General features: G+C 49.5%; 1 protein-coding gene across 2 annotated transcripts; it reads right to left on the bottom strand.

Annotated features, from left to right (window-relative positions):
- Positions 1 to 203: 203 nt before the first annotated feature.
- On the bottom strand, positions 204 to 24,698 carry ZNF746 (zinc finger protein 746). 2 transcript variants are annotated; one of them, XM_036999408.2, is made up of 7 exons: positions 24,419 to 24,698; positions 21,125 to 21,424; positions 20,922 to 21,003; positions 19,874 to 19,987; positions 4,586 to 4,777; positions 4,029 to 4,154; positions 204 to 2,903 (listed from the first exon to the last, which is right to left on the bottom strand). In XM_036999408.2, the coding sequence occupies exons 1-7, from the start codon at positions 24,440 to 24,442 to the stop codon at positions 1,852 to 1,854; spliced, it is 1,890 nt and encodes a 629-aa protein (XP_036855303.1). In that variant the 5' UTR covers positions 24,443 to 24,698; the 3' UTR covers positions 204 to 1,851. The 2 variants fall into 2 exon arrangements, with proteins under 2 accessions (XP_036855303.1, XP_036855302.1); XM_036999407.2 differs by having other exon boundaries at positions 204 to 2,906; positions 24,419 to 24,696.
- Positions 24,699 to 25,571: the final 873 nt, after the last annotated feature.

The raw sequence follows: 25,571 nt of genomic DNA, 5'->3' as shown, positions 1-25,571 counted from the left end.
TCCCAATGTTAGTCTGTCTCCACACAGTCAAGCTCCTCTGGAGTCTTCCCCTCCCAGCCCTTAGGGACTGTCGCCTCCCTGGGTCCAAGGCAACCAAGCGCAGGAGGAGGCGCTGAGGAAGCTGACCATGTGGCTCCGGGGGGATGTGTCTGCAGGCGTCAGTACGAAAGGCACGGGTCTAAGAATGGGACTCACCAAACTACCTCGGTGCTGGTTAGGTTTTATTTTAACAGGATGTTTCCTTTTCATTTGTTTTTCAAAATATCTGTTATATCAATATTAGAAGTGTAAACAGGTACAAAATATACAGTACATAGAAACAATTATCTTAACTAGTCTATTGCCTAATAAAAGTATGCATGAGGGAGCTGAATGAATGGAAGCCACGGTCTTTCCCTCCGCAGGGGGAACGAGTTACCCGTTCTGGATAAGGGAACAGTGGCTGCTTCAACAAAACAGAATGGACACTTGTGCAGTAGGGACGGCACTGGGGTAGAATCAAGAAACCCTGGCCCATTTATAATTCCACCCCTCAGATGTCATAGAGGAGGATATCCCTTATCCAGCCCCTTGGACTGCGCCGCTGTGCGCCCTCCCAGCCAGTCAGCGCACACACCAAGGAGCCAGTGCTCAGCTAAAGCTTGAGGCCCGACAATTCTGCCCCTGTACAAGTGGGACCCATCTTTTAAGAGAGAAAAACAAAAAGCTTTCCTCCCCCAAACTGGTGTTACAGGAGGAGGGGCCGTGTCTAACCTGGGGCTTTCCCCAACTGTTGGTGCCACCATGCACCTGCGGTGCGAGGCCCAGAGATGTCCCCTTTCAGTAATTTATTTCCTCATCTCGAACAAGCAAGAACACTTGCCCTGCGTGCTTCACAAGGTCACGGTAACAATCAAACGAGATGTGATGTGAAAGCATTCTGACAATGAAAAGAAACACTTTACAGAGAGAAAAGGAAATAGAAGCATCTTGCTGGAGTGGAAAGCTGCCCACGTGGGGTCAGCAGGCCGGGCTTTGTCCCTGGCTCTGCTGCAATTCATGTTGAAAGCTTCCATCACCCGTGCCTTAGCCGCGTCCTCTCTGCAGCCCCCACCCCGTTTTCAGACAACTCTACGAGGTCCCAGAGTCACGTGCGAGGTCCCAGTGGGGTCCCGAGGGCCATACTGCCAAGCTCTCTTCCCACAGGGGGCAGCAAACGGCCAGTTACAGGGAAACACAAGCAGGGCCAGCACATTTTGGGGGCCTTTTCAGAGAGGCAGGCTTGGAAGTGGGACTGGCTGCCGGTGGATGGGGGCTGGGGTTCCACAGCACCCAGGCCGGCCCCAGGCCTAGCCCTGCCCCAGGCAAAGTAGAGGCTCAAAGCCCCGGGGGACTGTGCGCTAGGACCAGCCCATCCCTAGGAGTCAGTGGGGCCAGGGGAGGTCCAGGTCCCTGCTCGCCCACGCCCCCAGCTGACCAGCCTCTCAGCACCCAGTCAGACTTGATAAGGACCCAGCCCGCACAGACACACGCTCGGGCAACCAAAAGTACGCTGTAAAGTTTGAACTGGGGCCACTACTACTTTCCAGCTTTGTCTTCAAGAGTTAAAAAAAAAGTTTCATAATTAAATTACTTAAATTTCTATGCTGCTCAGTTTTGCAACCAAAGAATTCTACTTTGTTCAGAGGTGGAAGCTGCACTGTTTGACAGTTTCTCTTTCCAGTGATCAGTTCGGCGACTAGGATATTGGCCTCTCCCAGTCTCCACTCCTGCCTCTAAGCTTGGACCACCACACCGACGTCTGGAAGCGGGGCTTTTTACACTTGCGGCCTGCGGGGCGGGGGGCCGGGGCAGCCCGGCTATCAGGGCGCCTCACAGGTCTGCGCTGTCGGTGGGTCCCAGGGCGCTCAGGCCACAAGTCCAGTCGGTCACAAGGTCTGTGGAGGCCAAGGGTCCTTTAGAGGCAGGGCTCTTGAAGGGGTCCGGGGGGCCGGCCGGGAGCGGCGGGAGGGGCTGACTGCGGGCTGGGCCCTTGGCGCCCGCCGCGTGGTTGCGCTGGTGCTTGCGGAGGTGGTCCTTGCGGATGAAGCTCTTGCCGCAGACCGTGCAGGCGAAGGGCCGCACGCCCGTGTGCGTTCGGTAGTGGTCGATGAGCTTGGAGCGCTCGGTGAAGCGCTTCTCGCACTCGGTGCAGGGGAAGGGCCGCTCGCCCGTGTGCAGCATGCGGTGGCGGATGAGGTGGGCCGGCCGCGTGAAGCAGCGCCCGCACTCGCCGCACCGCAGGGCGCTGCTGTCCCGCGCGCCCCCCGCGGGCCCCGGCGCCCCGTCAGGTGGCCCGCAGCTGCGCTGGTGCGCGCTCAGACTGACCTGCAGCTGGAAGCTCTTGCCGCACGAGGCGCAGGCGAAAGGCCGGCCGCCCGGGGGCGCTGCCGGGTGCTTCTTCAGGCCTGGCTTGTGGCTGAAGCCTTTTGTCCGGCCAGGGTACTTACAGGGGTCACTGAAGGGTCTTGGGGCCTGGCTGGGGTCCAGCACTGCCTCTCCGTTGTCAGGGGAGGTGTAGGGCAGCCCCTCAGGCCCAGTCCTGGGGTTCAGGCCCACAGGAGGTTTACACCTGAAATTCCAGCCCCAGCGGACCCCCCCGAAGAGCCAGTCCCCTGGAGGGGCCTCATCCTGGGCCACGGCAGGGCTAAGCTCACCCAGGTCCCGCTCAGGCCGGGCGGGCTCTCTCAGCCCCAGCACAGGGTCCTGGCCGGGGAAGGAGCCGCCCTGGCTCTCCCAGGCTCCTTCCTGGACAGGACTAGGGAAAAACCTGGTGGCCTGGCCTGGTCCAAACAGGGTTCCGTGGGCCTCTAGGTCAGTAGGATGCACTGGTGTGGCCACCACCTCTTCTTCCTGGACTTCTGTTTTTATCACGATTTTTACATCTGCTAAGAAAGACAGAAAGACCAGGTATCATTCTGTCCCCTCACCTACTTCGAAGGTGAAGATCTGACACTTTCTTTGGACATTCGGCAGCTGCCTGCTCCACGACCACCACTCTGTACCCTAGTCTCCAAGCTCAGGAAGGGCACCCCCCAGGGGCTCACGCTGCTGCCCAAGCCATGCTCGGGGACACTCACATGCTAGGGCCCTCTGCATGGATAAAGCCACCACTGCACCTACTCACCCAGGGCCCCTGTCACCTTGGCTGAAAGGCCAATCATGAATTCATCCTAAGGAAGGAACTCTGGTCACTGGTGGCTATGTAAGCCAGGGGAGAAAGCACACGGTTGGGGTTCAAGTGGACCTGAGATTGTTCTGTGGCTCCCCCACAGACCAGCTGTGGATTCAGGTAAATTTCCTGCCAACAGTGCATCTGTGAATACCCCACTGCATAGGGTTATGTGTACATTAATCCAGGTAACACATCTGAGGGCACTCAGCATGCTATCTCGCATGCAGCAGGCATTCAATAAATGTAGCCAGCTAATGATAAAAGTGTTAGTGAAATAGTAAAAATGCATTTGGTTCTATGTAAATGTACTTGAATTTTACATCCTGAAGTTTTATATGAGGGATCTAGGCTTCTAGCCCATCTTTTGGGTGCTAAAGCAGGACAGAAATCAGTGAAGTAACAAATAACTGGCCTTGAAAACAGAAGTAAATAGAAAATTAATACATAAATTTTGAAGTTGTTCTCAATGCTGGTCTTCAGACACTCCTGTGCTGGGAAGTGCTGATACCTAAGAAGGGTTCTGGTCTGGGTTCGTTTTGTCCCAGAGAGGAGCCAGGATTGCTGGGTCTGGGCAGGGTGTTCACCCTTTCAAGGGGTCAGCGTATCAGCACTGATTAGTTAATGCGAGAAAGGAATGGTCGGAAACACAGACATTCCCAAGAAAGACTTTGGAAGGACTAGATGAAGGACACACCCTATGTGTCCTAACACCACAGACACCGAACTGTCCATTGGCTGAAGGGTCAGGGCAGTTTGCCAACAAAAATGAGGAGACCTGGCTGAGGCAGTCCCCTAGGCGGACATCAGTGTCCCCATCCTCTCTGTCACCCTGTACCTTCCGTGGAGGCTGCTGTGTTGAGCTTCAGTGTCCCATCTGAGCATGCGGAGGAGGGGTGATGGGGAGGGAGATCCGCCTGCCAGGAGGTGGGAGGGATAGTGGTTGAAAAGCTGGAGTGGACGCCTGCAGTGAAGAGAGACCAGAGCCCACGTGTTAGGGAAAGAGGGGCCAGAAGCCCCCGGAGAGGAAGAGTGGGCAAACCTGAGAAACCCCTCTCCTGGCACCAGTTTTTCTTTGCCCCCCTCTCTGAGGTACCAGGAAGCTTGGATGTCACCCATCTATTTCATATAGCCCCTCTTTAATATGAGGCTACTGGGGATTTAAATGTGCAACACTAGGGGCAACAGCAGCACAGAGAACTACCACACCCAGAGGGGCCCGTGAGATGTCATCTGGTGCAGTCCCTGCCTTAAGGTGGGAAACTTCTCAACCAGTCAGGCCAGCTGTCTGAGAGCCCACAGCTCACCATGATGTTTCCAGGAACTCCTTTCCCCAGGCTGGGCCCTTGGCCCTGGCACATCTTTCTCTGTCTGCTCCCAGTATCTGCCACTCACCGGAGGCAGCATCTGTAGAGACATCTCCTGCTCCGGAGTCCAGCTGGCTGAGGCCCCATGGCTCCTCGCCGATATCGGGATGCCCGGCTGCCCATGCCTCTACCCCCAGAGACTGATGCTCCTGGAGTTGGAGCTCGCCCTCCTGCTTGATCTGCATTAAGAGGTCAGGGGCAGGAACTGGTGGCCCTGAGCCTAAGAAAGGAAAAGTGCATGAGTATAGAGAGCAACAGGGCCTCTCAGCTCTGGGGCGGACACACATCCTCTAAGGAAATGGACATGGCGGCGTTGCAAAGGTCAAATGGCAGAAGAGCCTGGTGGGAAGGGAAGGCCCCAGATCTAAAGGGCCTGTAGGGCCTTCCGGGCAGAGCAGGAGGCCACGTGGTACTAAGCACACCGGCAGGGTGGCGAAGGGTGAGGAATGCACCAGTGCAAACACATTCTCAGGGCTAGACCTCTGGTCCGTGGGATCCTGAGCTGCCCTGGGGAGGTCTTGCTCTCACTTTAAACACAGAAATTCTAGATAAAATGTAACTCCTAATCTCCCCCAAAACCTTACCCCCACATGTATTTAAACAAGTGCAAGAAAGATTCCAGATATAGGAATCAAAGAAGCAAATGAAAATCAAATGAAGAGTTCAAGCAGGACCCAAGTGACCCACGGAGATGCTGGAAGAGGATGCACGCTTTAGGGGCCGGGCTTCGATGTCCAAGTGAGGCTGAGAGCAGCGTGGGGCTGTCTGCATGAAGCCAGGGGCCCTGAGGCTCTGTCCCAGTTGTGAGATTCGGGCCAGGAAAACCCCATCCACCTGAGAGGAGCTTCAAGGAAGCTGGCATGTGTCCAGGGCCATGGGTGGGAAAGCCACCCGAAATTGGGATCCCATGACCACACTGAGTTCATGCTACCCACACGCAGAGACCCTAAGCTGAGAAACTCATAGAAAAATGGAGAACCACGGCACCCCAGGAGGTCCCCTGCACAGGCAGATGCAAACCTGTCCCACAGCATCACCCCATAACGCGGGCCACAAGGGGCCCCTACCTAAAAAAACCAATCTTACAAACCAGAACTGGATCCAAATGGCATGAGAGTCATGGCAGAATTCATTTCCAAGAACTATAGAAAAAAGAATAAGCTGAACAATACAGTAACATAAGTATGTCTCAAGTGTTCAAAAAAGTAAAGGAAGGAACAGAATCCCTAGAGTGAGAACAGTGTGTCATTTTAAAAAAGGCAGATTTGACAAAGAACTAAAGAGGCATTCTATTTAAACAAAACAGTCACAGAAATGGATGGCTGAACAACAGACTGAACATCACTAAAGAGGAAATAAGTAATTTGAAAGACAGATCTGGGGAAATAATCCAGAGTTCAGCAATGTGAGATGAAGAAATGACAAATGAAAGAGAAGTGAAGAGACATGGAAGATGGGCAGAGTTCCAAAACATGCTGATAAAAATCCCAGAGGGAGAGAACTGAGAAATGGGTACATAGGAATACAGAAAGAAATAATGGCTAAGGATTTTCTAAAACTGAAGACATTATGAGCCCATAGTTTGAAGGAACACACCAATTCTTAAGTAGAAAGTAAGAAAGGATATAAACTTAAACAACATTCATGTGAATGGAATAATAGCAGAGACAAAGAGAAAAATCTTAAAAGGTACCAAAGAGAAAAGAATGACATTCAGACTGACAGCAGATTCACATTAGCAAGTACAGTATTAGGAGATTATGGAGTATCTTCAAAACATTGAGGAAATATCAATTATACTTTTCCCAGAGAAAGTATAATTTTGACTGCACAAAAGAGAGGACAGTATTTGAAGAAGTTTATAAAATGATCTCACTTATGAATAGATATGCAAAGACTCTAAATGAAAGAATTACAAATCAAACCCAGTAATGTATTTTCAAAAAAGATAATACATTATGAACAAATTAGATTTATCAAAACAATCCTAGAAAATAAAAGTAATGTAACACACAAGTTAACACATTAATGGAGAAAACAATATGATCATCTCAACAGATGCAGAAGTGGCACTCAACTCCTCTATTTCTGGCCTACAGCTGGCTGAATGTGCAGAGAAAGTCCTCCCTGTATGGAATATCTAAAAATGCTGGGCAAAAATATAAAAATACAGAAAAATTTAAAGCACGGACGACCTAGAAATAAAGGAAAACGGAAGCTGACACTGTAAGAAAGCCTCGGTCAACAGTGGTGAATCACAGAGCAGCTCCTACTCCCCTCCTGCCTGGGCTGTGCAGGACCAGGCACTTCTGGGGTGAAGCAGCATGGGAAGTCTGGGGCTCAAGCAGGGCGGGAGGCCGGGTTGGAAGCTCCTCCCCAACACACATAAACCTGGGACCCCAAGGAGCAACGTTCCCAGTGGGCTCGACTTTAAACCAAAGTGAAAATTGGCCCCACAGAAGGAGCGTGCCCACTCTGGCTTGGGCTGGAGGTTGGGGCGGGAGGACAGTCTCCCCTGGGTGCTGACATACCACCCAGGCTGGGGCTCAAGGTCTTGTGCCAGGTCTCATACTGTGGGGTGGCTGGAGGTTCCGAGGGAGCCCTCGGTCTGCACGGGCACTGTGCGTAGCCGAGGCCGACACCGCTCTCGGGGCCAGCACTCGCAGCCTGCAGGCATGATTGAGCCACCTCACCAAGAAAACCAGCCGCCTCCGACGGCCAGCAGAAGCCACGGACTGCAGAACATGACCCACAAAGACTTGGGATACTGGAATCACCAGATACAGATAAGAAAGTTTAATATATTTAGAGAAATAGAAAGGGGGAGTGAGAGTATGATAAATAAGCAGTTATCAAAATTGACCAATCAGATTTTGAAAATGAATAAAATATGAACCTTAGAATTGTAAAATAAAATAACTGGAATTTAAAAACTCAATCTCTAGGTTAAACAACAGAATGGGAACAACTGAACAGAGAATGGAGAACTAACCAGAAGAGAGCTCAGGAGAAGTGATTCAGGACTCGGCAAAGAGACAGAGCTCAGATCGGAAGGGACTTTCAAGGTCAGAGAGGCTAATATGAAAAAGTTCCAGAATAAAAGAGAAAATTGGGGCAAGGCAAATATTCAAAGTGTCAACTTTTGCAAAATTTCCCAAAGTGCTGAAAACTATCAGTGATTTAAGCAGGATAAAGAAGCCCACACCTAGATACACCGTAGGAAAACTGCAGGTCACCAGAAAGAGACCTAAAACGCAGAGGAAACGGCAGGTTCCCACAGAGCAACAGCGGCCTGACCAATAACTCACTTCTCAAAAGCAGCAGATTATCTTCAGAGGCCTGAGAGAAAATAACACTCGAATGAGAATTATATCCTTCAAATATTGGAATAGAAGAAGGATATTTTCAGAAACATATAAACTCACATACACACACACACCCTGAGAATTCGTTACCAACAAGCCCACAAAAAACAACTACTAAAGGATGTACTGGAGAAGAAAAAATCCTAAGGTCACCTCTGAAAGAATAGAATGTATAGCTTCTGAACCAATTAAACATAGTAATTTGGGGAGGAAAAAACCTACATGAGTAACTCTCAAGGGTGGGGTAGGAAATAAAGAAACACAGAAAAGGCAGGACTAGGGTCTGACAGCCCAATTTGAGACACTGGGTAAGAATCCACTGCACTGGTGACCACATCAACCTGAGTGGTCCAGACCAGCTCTGTGCATTACAAATACAATGTGAGCTACCGCTCTAATTTTAGGTCAAGCAGCTACATTAAAACAGTCAAAAGAAACAGGTAAAATTAATTTTAACAATGGACACACAATGGGGAAATGACAGCCTCTTCAACAGCTGGTGTTGGCAAAACTGGACAGCTCCATTTAAGAGAATGAAACTGGATCATTGTCTAACCCCATATACAAAAGTAAACTCAAAATGGATCAAAGACCTGAATGTAACTCATTAAACCATAAAACTCTTAGGAAAAAATATAGGCAAAAATCTCTTGGACATAAACATGAGCAACTTCTTCATGAACATATCTCCCTGGGCAAGGGAAACAAAAACAAAAATGAACAAATGGGACTATATCAAACTAAAAGGCTTCTGTACAGCAAAGGACACAATCAGTAGAACAAAAAGACATCCTACAGTATGGGAGAATATATTCATAAATGACATATCCGATAAGGGGTTGACATCCAAATTATATAAAGAGTGCACGCACCTCAACAAACAGAAAGCAAATAAGCCAATTAGAAAATGGGCAGCGGAGCTGAACAGACACTTCTCCAAAGAAGAAATTCAGATGGCCAACAGGCACATGAAAAGATGCTCCACATCCCTAATCATCAGAGAAATGCAAATTAAAACCACAATGAGATATCACCTCACACCAGTTAGGATGGCCACCATCCAAAAGACAAACAACAACAAATGCTGGCAAGGATGTGGAGAAAGGAGAACCCTCCTACACTGCTGGTGGGAATGTAAACTAGTTCAACCATTGTGGAAAGCAGTATGGAAGTTCCTCAAAAAACTAAAATAGAAATACCATTTGACCCAGGATTCCCACTCCTAGGAATTTACCCTAAGAATCCAGGATCCCAGTTTCAAAAAGACAGATGCACCCCTATGTTTATCGCAGCACTATTTACAATAGCCAAGAAATGGAAGCAACCTAAGTGTCCATCAGTAGATGAATGCATAAAGAAGATGTGGTACATATACACAATGGAATACTATTCAGCCATAAGAAGAAAACAAATCCTACCATTTGCAACAACATGGATGGAGCTAGAGGGTATTATGCTCAGTGAAATAAGGCAGGTGGAGAAAGACAAGTATCAAATGATTTCACTCATCTGTGGAGTAAAAGAACAAAGAAAAAACTGAAGGAACAAAACAGCAGCAGACTCACAGAACCCAAGCATGGACTAATAATTACCAAAGGGAAAGGGACTGGGGAGGGTGGGTGGGAAGGGAGGGATAAGGGGGAAAAAGGGGCATTACGATTAGCACACATAATGTAGCCGGGTGGGACACAGGAAAGGCAGTATATACAGAGAAGACAAGTAATGATTCTATAGCATCTTACTGCACTGATGGACAGTGACTGTAATGGGCTATGTCAGGAGGGGACTTGAAAATAGGGGGAGTCTAGTAACCATAATGTTGTTCAAGTAATTGTACATTAACGATACCAAAAAAAAAAAAAAGTGAAAAAAAAAATTTTAACAATAGACTTTATTTAACTCAATATACCCAAAACGTTCATTTCAGTGCACATGTATTCCATCTTTACAGCACTTTTTAAGTGCTCACTAGGCACATGTAGCTAGTGCCTACTGTTCTGGACATTTGAAAGATAAAGATGATTAGATTACACCAAACAAGAGACCTCGCTGTATGCTGCTTACAAGAGACAGAGCTAAAACAGAAGGATGCAAAGGCAGTGTAAGGGGACAATAGTTACACTAGGCCATGACAAATTTTTAGAAAAAAAGATGTCAATGTCTAATAGACCTTAAAAGGAAAAATATTCACAGAAATTAAAAGGATCACTGCTTAATGGTAAATGGACCACAAAGGTAAATAATTGTAAAATTTTAATCTATAACATAGCTTCAAAATCATAAAGCAAAACTGACAGAACTCTAGAGAAATGAACAAATCCACTTTTGGGGGCAGAGAGGACACACCTTTCCGTAACTGATACATGTAGCTGACTAAAGGTTATGGAAAATTTGAACACTTTAAACAAACCTGACCAAATGGATATAAACAAAATCTAAAGACGAGGAAAACAAATGCTTTTCAAGCCACAAAGAACAATAAGGAAAAATGAACACTTTCCAGGACATGAAACAAACTTCAGTAAATGTTAAGAGATTAGTATTTTACACATCTATTTTCTAACTATATCACTATTCAGTTAGACATTAATAACAATATATCTAAACTCCCCATAAAGACAAAAACTTAAAATATACATATTTCCTTTCTAAATAATACAAGGGTCTAAGGACAAATCACAATGAAAATGAGAAGATACTTGGAACCTAATGCTCATGAAAATATTATCAAAATGTGTGGGCTGTACCTACAACAGTACTTAGTGGAAATTTTACAGCCTTGTACGTTTATACTAAAAAAGAGGAGACAGGTTGAAAATTAGTGGGTCATGCAGTAAATGCAAGACGTTAGAAAAGAAATGACATCAACAACAAGACCATTTAAAAAGCAGAAAGTAAATAATATGAGCATGTTATTTAATAAAACAGAAAGCAAAGATAGACTGCAGAGAGCAAAAGTTGGTTCTTTAAGGAGAATACTAAGCCAGTATATTCCTAGCAAGATTATGGGGAGGAAAGGAGAAAACCTCACTGACCAATATGCAGAGTGGAAAGGGGGCACGTGATACAGCAGAGGTTAAAAAGATAAGGAGAACAGTAAGAATGTTTAGTAATTTGAAAACTCTGGGGAAATGGACAAATTCCTTAGGAAACTAGAACCTGCTAAAACTGGCTCAAGTAGGAATAGGAAAATGAAACAGTCCTCTACCTATAAAAGAACTTAAATCAATAGCCAAAAATCTCCCCCACAAAGAAAACTTGAGGCCCAGATGGTCTCACTGGTGTTTTTCTACCAAATGTTCAAGGAGTAAATAATTCCAATATTACACGAACTCTCTGAGCAAATAAAAAGAGAGAATACACGATAGCTTAAATCTTTAATATCAAAACCAGCCAGACAGCCTGAGAAAGGAAAACTACAGGGCAGTCTCACTCATGAACAAAAAGATTCAAATATCCTAAACAAAATAATTCTCATACTAAATCCAGCAGTATATATGATGAATCATGACTAAGTTAGGTTTATTATAAGACTGCAAGGATGGTTCAACATTAGAAAATAGCATAATTTACCATGTTAGCAGCTTAAAGGAGAAAAATCATAAAATCTCAATAGACACCAAAATAGCATTCTATAAAAATTCAACAGTTACTCATTTAGAAACACTTAATCAACTGGAAATACAGGAAACTTTTTTAACCTGATATAGGGCACTGAGCAATAAAGCTCTTAAATAGTAGACTGAATGTGAAAAATTAAAGAGCATTCTCTTAAAATGATGAACCAATAGGATACCTGTTATCGCCTCTGTTTAAGGATTTTCTGGGAGTTCTCAGCCAGCACAATAAAGCAAAAGAAAAATAAACCATAAAGATTTTAAAGAAAACAAAAAATTCCTATTGCTCAAAGGGGATATGATTATCTTTTCAGAAAATCTGAGAATCATCAAATATGAGAAAAGTTTTTAGTATTAATGAGTGTTAGCAAGGTTCCTAGACAGAAATATCAATAAATGAAAGACAACTGCAATTTCGTGTATTTTTAGTGTTATAAAGGAGCCCATCAATTACCATGTTTCTTCCCTGTCATGGATCTTAAAGAGAAAAAGAGGAAGGCAGCTGAGTTACGGAAAGCCCGTTTGTTCCCGATAAGTAAGGATGCAGCTTTCATCTGTGAGCAAGAGGATTCCTAGGACCGATCCTAGGATCAGAAGTCACCCACTGGACCCCAGGGAAGGAGGCTGCCCTCCGCGGAGCAAGACTGCCTGACCTTGGGGGTGGCCAGCTGCCCAAGGGAAGAAGGGTGGGCAAGGACTGTGCTTGTCTAGCCCTCGCTTCCAAGCTCCCCCAAGCGCCGTGATCCTGGTGGGGCCCCTGGTGGAGTGCCTCCCGGGGCCAGCCAAGAGACAGGGGAGTTCCGCAGCTGAGCCCCTCTCGGCCGCACGAGAAAATGCACCAGGAGAGGGGACTCCAGCATCCAGCAGCAACAAATGGAAAACACACACGTTAGGAAAAGGCACCACTGAGACCAGTGATTAAAACACCCCACAAGGGACCTAAGAACATATCTAACAAAAAAACATACAAGACCTTTTTGGGATAAAATTGTAAAACTTCACTGAGACATTACAGATGAGTTAGATGGAAGGCCGTAGGATTCTCACAAATCACATGCCTCAAAAACAGTAAAGGGGGCAGTTCCCTCCAAAATGATGCACAGAATGAAGGCAATCCCAACTACAGTCCTAGGTGGGTCTCCCATGGGGCCGGTAGGGCACTTGGGAAGTCTGCCTGAGGGGCAAAGCAGCCCCACGGTGCTCCTGAGAGTTGACCTCCCATCACCACAAAAATCCACTCCAGATGGAATAAGAACATCAACACGAAAGGCAGAACTTTCAGAAAAAAATAAGAGATAGTATGTATTACAACCTTGAGGCAGGGGAAATTTCTCAGTTGTTTAAGACATAAAAAGGACAAACCATAAAGGTAAAAACTAGCGAAACTGAGTACACTGAAATTAAAGACACCTGCCCTTTAAGACACACCATAAACAGGAACGACATCAGTGACACACACACATAACGGAAAGATTAGCGTGCAAAACACGTGGAGATCCTTACAAACCAGTAAGTAAAGGGAAAACAACTTAAAAATGGACAGAAGACATAACAGGCATTTCATAGAAAAGGAAGGACAAATGGCCCATAAACTGAGCACATGTTTAATCTCATTCATTAGGAAAAGGCAAGTTTTAAATTACAGATTTTAAACCATTTCACTTCTACTAGATGCACAGAAATTAAAACGTAAGGCATTTCCAGGGCTGTGAGGAGGAGGTACAGTGGGCACCCTGGGCACTGCTGGTGAGAGCTGACTGGTACCAGAGAACCTCAGACATTACCTGGGAAAGTCGAACATGCACCTTTCCTATGACCCAGCAGCTCCTCTCCAGGGTAGGTAGCTAGAGAAACTTTTACACATGCATAAGAATTTTTACAACAGCACTGTTTCTAAAAGCAAAAAATTTAGAAACAACACGAACAACCATCAACAGAAGGAATAAATGCATTATGTTATACTCATGGAAGAGAAAGCTGTAAAGTGGTGGGAATCATGAAAATTAACTACAGCTGCACTACATCAACATGGATGACTCAGCAACATGGCAAATGAAAAATGCAATTTAGAGAACATATATGCTACGATCTCATTCACAGATCAAAAACGGGCAAAACTACACAGTGTTATTTAAGAAATACATACACAAGGAATAAAAATGTAAAGAAAAACAAGGGACTGATCACATATGTTTCTGAATTTTCTGTTTATCTGTAAGAGGATGGAAGGAGTATGGGAGCTGGGAGGGCCAGTGGGGTCTTAGAAGGTTCTGGCTGTGATCTATTTCTTATGCTGGGATTTTGGGAAAACGGATGTTTACTATCATTCTCTAAACTTGATTTGAATTTTGCTCTGCATGCATTTTGTTTATGTTATGTATATATATGGTAACAATGGTTTAAAGAAATAGAACACAGTATTTTTGAAGAAAAAAATATTTGATACAATATAACATTTGTTCATAATAAAAACTTGAGCCAGAGTGGAAAGAAACTTTTTAAAACTAAGGGGATCTTCAAGTCTATGACAAAAATCATCCTTAATGCTGAAAGTCTGGAAGATTCCACAGACAAGGATGCTAGCTATCACTGCTATTATTCAACAGTGTCCTAGCCAAATGGTTAAACAAGAAAAGCTATAAAAATTTAAAAGAAGAGAGAACTTTGTGTTATCTGTGGAGGGTACAGTTATCTGTATAAAAAATGCAAGAGAATCTAAAATACAAGTCATTAGAAGAGAGCTGAGCAAATTTTTTCTTTTACTAAACAAAGTCAACAGCATAGCCATATACCTGTAATAACTATTTAAAACATACACTTAGTTAAAAATCCCATTCACACAGAAACAAGTTATCAGAAGAAAGTTGTAAAACCTTATTCAAGCACTCAAAGAGGCCTTGAATAAATAAGTCTTCTTATGAGTAAAGGGGCCCAATATTGTAATGAGAGCAATTCTCCAGAAATGAAATTATAAAGCAAATTGCAATTCCAATCAAAATCTCAACTGGATTTTCTGAGAACTTGACAAAAACGCCTGAAATTCACTTGGAAGAACAACGGTCCAAGAATAGCCAAGAAAAGCTTGGAAGAGCAAGTAGGCAAGGCTTAGTTTACTGGATATCGAGGCTCATCATTCAGTTGGAACGGTGGGCGTGGGCGCAGGCAGAGCCAGGCAGTGGATCAAAGGAGCAGAATGAAGAGCCCAGCAACTGTGCATCACGTAAGGACACCCGGCTCACAACGGAACTGGCATTCCAGATCACTGGAGAAAAGAAATACTCAGCAAACTTTGTTGGAATGTCAGACAACCTTGTGAAGAAAATGAAGTTTAAATTCTCCCTTGCAACATACACAAATATAATTCTAGATGAATTAAAGACTTAAATAAGAAAAACAAAACTTGAAAAAAATTTTTCATAAGAAAATACAGGAGAATGCCTTTCTGACCTGCATGAGGCAGGGGTGGCTATCTTAAGACAGAAAAAGCACAGTTTCAAGGGAAAAGACTCATAGGTTTGCCTCCACCAAAAAATTAAGACTTCTATACAAGAACCGCAAAGTTAAAAGACCTGCCACAGACTGGGAGAAGATATTTGTAATGCAAATCACAGGCAAAGTGTTAGTATCTAGAACCTACATAAATAAGTCCTGAATCAATTAGAAAATGAAAAACAACCGTAGAAAAACAGAAAAAGAATTTACTAGAGAAGAGACCAAATAAACATATGAAAAGGAGGCTCAACCTCACTAAGAGTCAGGGAAATGCAAATGAAAACAAGATGCCCTTTCACCTCCATGAGACTGGCAAAAACCAAAATCTGAAAGTGGGTAAGGATGTCAGACGGGTCCTCATTCACAGCTGTGGGAGTGGCAGGAGCTGGCGGGCCACCAGGGAGAGCAGCTGGCATTGGCAGAGGGGCAGACAAGCTTGCCCTGCAGTGCAGGCATCCACCTCGGCTCTGTTCCCTGGAGACACCAGCACGTGGGCACAAAGACACACGGGTGAGAATGTCCACTGCAGTGCCACTTGTGATGGCACAAAATTAGAAACAACTCCAGTGAAACTCAGTGGAGAAATGGATAATAAATGGCAATATAGTTGTTTTTAGAATATTAAGCATCTCTTAAAAATGAACTTGACCTATATGCATCAAAGGAGAAACATCTGAAATATGGAATACTGAGTGATCAATATGACATTTATATAATTTTTCAAAACATACAAAACCATATTATATATATATTGCTTACAGCTATGTATATACATTAACAGAAGTTTTAAAATATGGATAGAAAGAATAAACATCAACTTGAGGACAACTAGCTACCTTGAGGAGGAATGAGACAGGAAGATCTAAAAGGAATTAAAATTTTATCAGAAATATATTATTGCATATATACACACATGTTAAATTATGAAAACAGCATACATTCAACAAATATTTACCAAATTCCTACTCTGTTCTAGGCAGTATTCTAGGTGCCTGGAATGATTATTTGAACAAAAGAGATTAAAGTTCTTGTCTCTTGAAATTTACATCTTAATGGGGTTGGGAAGACATACACAAATCTATAAATATGAAATATAATCTCCCTATATCAAACTTATGTAGTATCTACCATCATTATGCAGATGGTCCCCAGCTTACAATTTTCCAGTTTTACAATGCTGTGCAACTGAGAGGCATTCATGAGAAACTCTACGTTGAATTTTGATTTTGCATCTTTCCCTGGGCTGGTGATGGAAGTCAATCCCCTCATGATGCTGGGAGGACAGGAGCCACAGCCCCGGGTCGGCCACACAATCACCAGGTTAATGACTGACCCACCGACAGCCATCCTGCTCTTTACTTTCAGAACAGGACTCAGTAAATCACATGAGGCATTCAACAACCTCGTTATAAAATGCACTGTTTGATGATTTTTGCCCAATTGTAGGCTGACGTGAGTGTTCTGAGCCCATATAAGGTGCCAGGCAAAGCTCTGCCATCTGGCAGCTTAGATGCATTAACTGCATTTTTGACTTTCAGTATTTTGATTGTACGATGGGTTAATCGTGACATAAGCCCACTGCGAGTCAAGGAAGACCTGTATAATATCTGTATCATTTGTAAATATTAAATCTATGTAATAATCTATAAATACAAAATACCTGTAACAGATGCTAATACCTGACAGGGAACAGACCAGCAGGAAGGGGAGACTGGAAATCCCAGGCGGGCCAGGGGCTGCGATTTCACTGGGGTGACTGCAGAAGGTCCATTTTGTGCATAGACCTGAGCGAGGGGATGGACACCGCCCAGGGAACATCTGGGGAGCACTCAGGGCAGAGGGCAGTGCAACTGCGGGGGCTGGGAGGCTGAGCAGGGAGTGAGATGAGCAGAGGCATGAGTGCAGGTGGACAGCCAGGGAGGGGTACGGACAGAACGCAGGGATCACTGTGGCTGCTGCGTGGACAACAGCTGGTTGGGAGAGGAGCTAGACCTGGGTGGCAGGGCTGAGGGGATGAGGCAGAAGGGGCCTGGACTGGTGTCGGAGGGGGTGGTCCTGGGAGGATTTCCGATGGGTGGGTGGGGGTGTGAAAGCAGGAGTCAGAGCTGGGTCCTGAGCTGGGCTGTGAGGACCGAGTGGCTCCCTGCTGCGGACGGGGTGAAGGGTCCTGAGGGGGGATGGGGCATTTAGCCTGGCCCGCACCCAGCGCAAAGCAGCCAGCAGACATCCAGGCGGAGACCGGCCAGGCCATGTCAGGTGCAGAACACGGGGTGGGCCGCAGGGGTCAGCGCATAGGGGTTCTGTGGAGCCCTCCAGGGGCGTGGAGGGAGAGGGTGCCCCAACGCCTAGAGGCCAGAGAGCGCGACAGGGAACAGCAAAGGCAAGGGAGCGAGTGTCACAGGAGGACCTAGAGGGCTGTCCCGTCAGCAGAAGAGAGTCTACGGAGGCAGTGATCAACGGTGGCAAATGAGACCAGGTGGGGTCAAGGGAGACCAGACCTCTAGCACCAGGGAGGTCATGGAGGAAGGGCCTTGGGCGCGGAGAGACGACTGCAGGCATCAGGCTGGGACGTCAGGGGGCAGGCTCGAGGAGCAGAACTGGGCAGTGCAGGCTGGCGTGTGGGCTCCGTGGGGAAATGACCTCAGCTGGTGAAGGGGCCCGGAGGCACCTAGTGCTGGGGGGAGGCAGGCCCTTGATCGGAGGGCAACGTTCACTGCAGTGACAGGAGTGAACACAGCCAACGGGGCAAAGGTGAAGGCTGACGGGCAGGGGGTGGCGAGAGCTGTGTTTTGTTTCATTTTGTGTTTTTCAGTTAAACAATGCTTTGTCAATGAAAACCACGCTAGGCTTGTGAGCCAAAAACACACACGGGTGGTTTGTCAAGTCTGGGCTGAGAGACTGCAGGGCAGTGATGACTCCCACCTGACCATCAGGTGGGTGAAAGAGGCCTCGTGGGGCATTCTCCAGCCACATCCAGAGAGCTTTAGCCAGGGTTAGGGTTTTGCCAGGTGAACCGAATGAACTCGGAGAGGTGAGGGCAGGGAGGGCCAGTGCAAGGCAGGGATGAGGCCCATGGACCTGGAACCCAAGGAGGCAAAGGGGAAATGTGGGCAAGCTGGGCAGGAAAAAGGCAGCAGGTGCCGAAGGGTGTTAGGAAGAGGGACCTGCCAGGACAGGAGGGGTGCAGCAGTCGGGGAACGGCCCCGGCCAGGCAGCCAGGAGGGCACGGAGGGTGGGAGGCAACGGAACCGAGAGGCCAGGGTGCTGGACAGACCCTCCTCGGATCCTTCCACCACTGACGAGGATGGCAGGGCAGGGGAGAGATGGCGGGCAGGCCCAGAGGTCTGCAGGTGGTAAAGACGAGGCATCTGACTCAAAGGTGGGGGTTTCCAGGGAAGATGGGGAGACCAGCACAGAGGCAATAAGTGAGTCCTCAGCTGGGCTAAGATGAGGTGGAAGGGGGCGGCCTGCAGGGCGCAGTGCCCCTGGGGAGAACCAGGTCTCAGCTGAGCAAGAACAGGCAGGGGTACTCTGGAGAGCTGAGCAGTCAGGGCCTTGCTAAGGACTGAGATCCACGAAGTTCAGCGGGAGATTTAGGAGTTCAGAAAGGGAGAGGAGGTCTGACAAGGGGATGCACCGAGGCCAGGGGGTTGAGGGGCACGCAGGGGGTCCAGGCTTGTTAGACTGAGGTGGGGATAAAGGCCACTAAAGGGCTCAAGGCCAGGAGCTGAGGATATGGGTCCTGGAGGGACAGGCGCAGTGGGGGTCTTGGCAGCAGCCAGGGTACTTCCAGGCCCCTATTCACTCTCACTAATGATGGTGTGGGAACAAAAGGCCTCCACATAGCTGTTATGACTGTAATAAACCCACTGTGCGCCTCCCACCCAGGCTAGAAGCCCCCAGTGTTATGATGGCCCTCTGCAACCAGAAAGCACACTGCTCTTGGCCATCTGTCTGTCCTCTGGCTCTCTGCACTGTCCTGGCTCCCGGTAGTCAGCTCTCCTACTGGGCAGCGCTTCCCTGAACATGACCAAGTGCTCAGTCCTGACATGGTCTGCACTTGGCAGAATGAAAATCTAACAGCGATGAACAACAAACACAGAAAACACGTCTCATTAATCATGAGTGAAAGACAGTAAGGCTGCTGAGTAACACAGGTGCCGGGAGACAGGGAAACCCCAGGCAGGTGGGACAGACAAGGTGGGTGTGCAGGAAGCAGGCATGGGCCTGCACAGGCGGAGTCTCCCTGGTTGAGTGACAGACTGTCACTCACCCCACCACCCAGTTAGGGTCTCACTTCTGCTTGGCATTTCTCACGCATCCACCTGTCCTTGCCATAACTTGACAGGTGCTGAGCAGCTCCAGGAAAACCTGAGTCACTGACATTGGCTGTCCAGATTCACGTTAAATAAATCTGTGCCTCAATCATACTGAAATGTGGATAACCAAAGGGCTAGTGTCCAGAAACTACTAGAGGACTTAAACAAGGTTTGGTTCTTGGATGGGGGCAAGGCTGACTCTTTGTGAAACCGAAGGAATTACGTTTTGTCTTTAATAGCCTCCTACCTTCTCTATCAGTGCCTCCTCCCACCTCCCTCATTATGTGCCACCGTCTCCGTCTCTTTTCTAAAAGACTAGGTTTCCATGCTAGGAAGTATTCCTAGAGTATTAGCTGGACCGGCTACAGGTCATAAATCAACTAAAGATCTTAGATTTAAAACATCCAAATTTGATGTTTCTCCTCGGCTCTTCCTGAGGAGAAGGGCACAGCCTCCCTGGCCCCTTAATTTTCTGATCCGTCTGGCTGCCTGGTGTGTTCCTGGCCTTCTCCCACCCCCTCACCTGGACTGGGGTCCACAGGAACGTCTGGAACCTTGGGGCCAGCACGCCGCCAGCCGCACGGCTCCTTCCCCTGCTCCGCCTGGGAGAGGACCTCGGGCTTGGAGATGGCATAGTCTGAGGAGAGACAGAAAGGTTAGCTTCTGCCATGTGGTTCCATTCAGAGCTGGGGACAGGCTGCCTGGGAAGCCGAGACTGGCCAAGAAACGAAGCTTCTGGGTAGTGTACACACTGGTTCTCAACCACAGGGGACACTTGGCAAAGTTGGGAGACACTTCTGACTGTCGCGGCTGGGGGTGAGGTGCTGCTGGTGTGTGGTGGGTGGAGGCCAGGGCACCGCACAACACTGCACACCGTGCAGGATGGCCCCAAGAACGCCGGAGCCCAGGTGAAGACACTCCAGGAGGGCCTCTATGTTAAGAGCAGTGCATTTCTTTAATCTGAAACGTCACACCTGCACGGGCTCCCACCCTCATGCCTCATGCCTTCACATCTGGGGTCAGACAGAAACCACCCCGAGAGGAAATATACCCGGGAAGAATCAGCCCAGGCCTCATGGGGGTACCAGCAGCAGCCCCAGGGCCCAGGGGAGCAGAGCCTCGGGGTGTGAGGAAGCGCTGGCCACAAGAAGCACGGTGTGCCCACACTCTCCACAGACCTGGAGGCGCGTCACAGTCAAGGCCACGTTGCTCAGTAAGAGAAGGCTACAGGAAAAGGTCTGCCTCAGAGCAGGGTTGGCTATGTCTCGGATCTGGGAGTAGGAGGCTTCTCCACTCCAAATCTCAGCAGGAGACCGGAAACGCGCGTGCTCCGTGCCTGGTCAGGAGAGGGCCGCCACCCTGATCTGTCCGGCAGCCCGTGGATTCACCAGGCAGAAGGAGGCGTTCCCCGCAGTCAGCCAGCGCTCACCTCTGGTAAGAGGAGGTAACTCTTTGCTTGGTCAGGATTTCTAGTGATGTATGTATCTCTGAGCCAGAACACCTCGCACGAAGAGAGAGGCTTGAGAATGCCTAAAATCACCTTTGACAGAGAAGTGAGTATCACGCCTTACCCAGCGACACCAGCGTCTCGTAGTTGCCCCTCATCACGTGCTTGTACAGCTCCTTCTGCCACTCGTCCAGCTTGCCCCACTCCTGCTCAGAGAAATACACGGCCACGTCATCAAAGGTCACGGGCACCTGGAACCGCAAGTCCCACACACTCACCCACACACTTACAGGCACGGCCCCTCGGGCTGTCCCACCCCAGGGATACCTTGGGGGCCTCCCCCTTGCTGCCCGGGGGCAGCCGCAGGATCCAGAAGTTCCTGTTCCTCAGCAGGTTCTCCATGTTCTCCAGCCGCCTCTGCAGCAGCCCGTACTCCTGCAGCAGGGTCCCCAGCACGGCCCACTTGCCCTCCAGCTGGTTCCCAAACTCCACGGCCGTCTTCTCGCAGTCCGCCAGCTTCTTCTCAGCCATCCCAGTTCGACCCTCCAGGGAAAGCAAGCGGGCAGCTTGCGATTCGATCTTCCTCTCCATGGCCTGAATGGTAGCTGCCATTGTCCACGGAGAGATCTTTCAGAAACAAAGACAGAAGACCAGCGTCATTCACTCCACGCACCATATTCCCTGAGCCCATCTCCTCCCCTATGCATCCGGGAGCTGGGCTGGGAGCTGGGAGGTCACATGTGGGAAGTGGAGCTGTCCTCTGATACAGGCCAGATCGCAGCCTAGCAGGCAGCTCCTCGGGGCACCTTAGATATCTGGGTGGGTGCCTTCCCCCCAGACCTGAGCACATGGCGCAGACCCCAGTCATGGCCCCCGTCGCCCTCACCCTACACAATCATCTCCTCCATCCACCCCTACGAGTCTCTGAAGGTGGTACTGCATTTTTTCACAACACAGAGTGTGGCCGGTGGTAGGCACCCTGCAATTTTGCTAAGTAGTGACTTAGCACTGCTGGGGCATTTTAGTGGAGCAGTAGTAAACTGCAGATTTACTAGAGCCTAGCCAGCACCTTCCATCATAATCGCCCAGAACAGTCTACTGATCACGAGCAAGCCAAAAACACAGCTGGTTCCCCTGAAATGGCACAAACACGAGGGTTGCCCAATTGCTTTTCTTAAAAAGCATCTCATGCCTCTTTTTAATAAAAAAATCTAATGGCTAATTCCTCTCCCCCAACTTGATTTCTTCCCTCCCCAACTAAAAATCACCATTACTGCAAATTCACTTCAAAATTTACTGCAAAAAGTTAGACTTTTTGATATAACATGAGGCCTCTGGGCCTCCTGGGATTCTGACTTTTTCTCTCATTGTTCCTACTTCTCCTCAGAGAAGAAATATGGTCTCAGACATTTTTGTAGCTGCTCCTGGATCAATGACACACCTTCAGACTGGGGAGAAAGGTAAGATATGTGCCTAAGGTTAGACTTTTGTAAGTGCAGCAATGATCATAAGCACATGGCGCTTCCCCAAGTGCTGACCTCCCCGTTGCTGGAAAGTTCACAAGGTAACTCGAATGAACAGCAGTTGGGACCCTGAGGAGAGGGTGACTTTGTTTTGGGTGGGGGCTGGACCAGCTGACCCACACACATCTGAAGGTGGGACCCATGGGTCAGAGAGGAGGCCCTGGCATCTGTGCCTTCTTCTGGCAGTGCCTGAGGATCGACAGCTTCTTATGACATTCTGGAAACTATTCTTGAACACATGGCTGGAGACTATTTGCAAAATGAAAAAGTGACTGGTGTGGGCTCATTTAGAGGTGTCACTGAGAACTATAGCATGCTGGACCCCTCAGAAACACTGACAGGAGGGTCTGAGCAGAGGCCAAACTCCATGCATCAAGGATGGAGCCCGGGGGGTCGGGGGGGATTCTGTAGTTGATCGGAGGGAGGCTGGGCCAGATGACCTTTGACCTAAAGGAAGGAGATCAGGTGGTCTCAGAGGATGGGGAGGCGCTGTGTGCAGGGAGCAGGTGGATGTGGGTGGGACCCCTGCTCTCTAGAGGTGGGTTGTTCTGGCCCGAGGCTTCAGGGCCTGCTAGGCTGGGCCAGCTCTGGTGGCTCCTGGGTGAGAGGCCAGCCTTGCCAGAGCCCCAGGCTGTGCCTTCCCTTTCCCTCGTTTCTCCTCTTTGATCAACCCTCTCTGATCGACCCACGCCATGACACCCGCCTCCAAGAGTCGCTCCAGAAATGACCTTCCACTTCATCACCCAGCTCCTCAGACACTGAGATACTACTTAGCCTCTAGGTACGGCTGACTTCCGTTATTACAGTCCTCAAGTTTCAGAACAAGGACAACTGTGCCAACTCTCGCTTTACAAACAATAAGACACACACAGTTTTCTCACCATTTCCACTGGGACAGGGAGCCCAGTGTTAAGGCCATCACACTATTTGGTGGGAGGTGGCAACTGTGTCTGCTCAAGGCCAGCTCCTTGCTACATGGTGGGTGGACACGAGGCTGTCCTCAGCCTCCTGCCTGGCAAGCAGAAACCCTTCGCTTCAGAGGAGCTGATGGTAACAGAGTGAGTGCCACATCTGCCAAGGGCTCCCACCCACACGACCAAGTCCAGGCATTCAAGCCTCTCCCACGACCTCCTACCAAAACCTTCTCCAAGAGCAGGATTTCTTTTCTGGTCCTTGAACATGCCTAGCACTGCAGGTCTCTGCGCCCAAGCCGTCCTCCCGACCTGACCAGCTACACGAGTCCAGCTCAGCACGATGAAATCCTAGCCCTCCCTAAGGCCCAGCTCACATCACAGAAGCACAGGCCAGAAGGGGTGCCAGCCCTGCCCTCTCCTTCCCCCGCACTCCCCCAGCCCATCTTTACCTCCCTGCCAGGCTCTCACCTCCCTCTGTTCTGCATTATTATTGCCAGTGTGCCTGTCTGTTTCCGACACACAATGTGCCCCTTGGCACAGAGCGACTGTCTTCTCACACTTTCTAGCTGTGGGATCCTAGGCAAGTTAACTTCTCTAGGCCTCAGGGTGTCCTTTTGTATGACAGACAGAACGAGGACCTACCCAATAGGTTGTTTTGAGGACAAAATAATGCCTAACAGGGGTGGCTGTGCCTGCTTCTACGAACGCGAGCAGCTGTCTTCCGCCCCAGCCCCCAGCGAGCTGGGCACTCGGAGGGTATCTGCGGAATTGGCCGCTTCGGACATCTCCCAGGTGCCACCAGGCCGCTGGGGGGAGCTGGGGGGCAGGGAACGCAGGGCAGAGCGGTGGGCAGAGAAAGGAGACGCGGGGTGGGGGCGCGGGGACCGGGGGGCCGGCGGATGGGGCTGGGGCAAGAAGCCGCGGAGGGCTGCAGGGACTCGGCGTGGGGCGGCCTCCGGCGCGGGGACGGCAGGTTCCGCCCTGCTGGGCTCGGCCCGGAATAGGGGGCCCGGCCGGCGCGTGCCGTAGGCCCCAGCGGACCCCGCGCCCCGCTCGTCGGAGCCCCAGGCCCGGGGGCCCGGCCCGGCCCCCGCAGCCCCTCCCCAGGGCCTGCGGCGCTGTGTGCTGGGCCCGGGCCGCCTGGGCCCCGAGTCCGCGCGTCCGTGCGCGCGGGCCGCCCTTACCGGAGCCGCGGCCGCCTCGGCCATGGCCCTGCGCTGTCCGGCCGGGCCCGAAGGAAGTCGCCGCCGCCGCGCGCGGCCCCACGCAGGCCGGCCCCCGGCCTCTCCGCAGGCGGCGCCCGCCCGGCCCTGCTTCCCCGTCCGCGTCGCCGCGCTCCTCGCTGGCCGGCCCGCGCCGCTCCGCCCGCAGACGCGCCGCTGCCGTCAGCGCCCGGCCGGTCCACACTGCATCCTGGGAGCCGGCGCAGGCCCGTGAGGCTTCCTGGAGGCAGCGCGGCCGCACAGCCCCACCTGCAGCCCAGAGAGGCGAACGGCAGGCGCGGCGCCCGCCCCGCCTCGCCCCACCTCTCCCCGCCCCGCCCCGCCGCGCCCCGCCTTCCGCCCCCCGACCCCCTGGCGCTGCGGGTTCCCAGCCCCCTCAGTGCCCGGGCTCCCCGATCCCCCGGCCCACCGGTCCCCGAACCCACTGGCCACTAACCCCGACGACCCCTCCCAGTCCACGGCCGGGCGCGCGCTCAGTCACCGGCCGCTGTCGCGAGCGCCTCGGGTTTTGGACCCCACGCGCCCCCGGGACTCGGTTACCAAAGGGATCTCCCGGCTGCAGGGACTGCCCGGCCCGGCCCGGCCGCGAAGGCCGCCGCCCTCCCTCCGAGCCCCCGGGAGACCCGAGCCTTCCCCCAGGGACACCGCCACGTAGCCTCTGCTGCTCGAGGTCCTGCCAGGCGACTGGGGCTGTTTGCATATTTATTTGGACAGCTGTAACTCAACGTCTGTCTTTGGTCTGAAACGGAATAAATTCTTCGAACAATAGGAATACAGCTCAGTAAATCCCGGTAGCTAGCCACAGAACTTTCTGCAGTGTGTTTATTACTTATAAAAAATATTTTTAAATGGAATGAACAATAAAACACAATACCATCATTTATAATTATTTTGGTGAATAACTTGGCATGGGAATATGTTCGTGATATTTTAGAAGTCCACAATAATCTGGGTCTAAAAAAATGCTATATATATATATATATATATATGTATTTCAAAGTATCAACATAGTGTAAGTAGTTTTTCTTTAACAGTGAGACCACAGACCATTTCTCTACATTGTCTTTTTTTCAATTCATGTTTTTATTTTGTAGTGAACAAGATAACATTTTTA

This window comes from Manis javanica, chromosome 6 (genome assembly GCF_040802235.1).
Source record: "Manis javanica isolate MJ-LG chromosome 6, MJ_LKY, whole genome shotgun sequence".
NCBI classification, from domain to species: Eukaryota; Metazoa; Chordata; class Mammalia; order Pholidota; family Manidae; genus Manis; species Manis javanica.
Note: the sequence above shows the minus strand (reverse complement) of the source record. Positions and strands in the feature narration are given on the sequence as shown.

Bases quoted from the DNA above. Each gene is read 5' to 3' on its own strand.
- ZNF746 (XM_036999407.2), bottom strand. From the start codon at position 24,442: ATGGCCGAGGCGGCCGCGGCTCCG. The intron at 4,778-19,873 runs GTGAGGGGGTGG...TTCCTTTCTTAG, and splicing joins TCCTGTGGACCCCAGTCCAG to GCTCAGGGCCACCAGTTCCT. The intron at 4,155-4,585 runs GTGAGTGGCAGA...TCTTCACTGCAG, and splicing joins CTCTACAGATGCTGCCTCCG to GCGTCCACTCCAGCTTTTCA.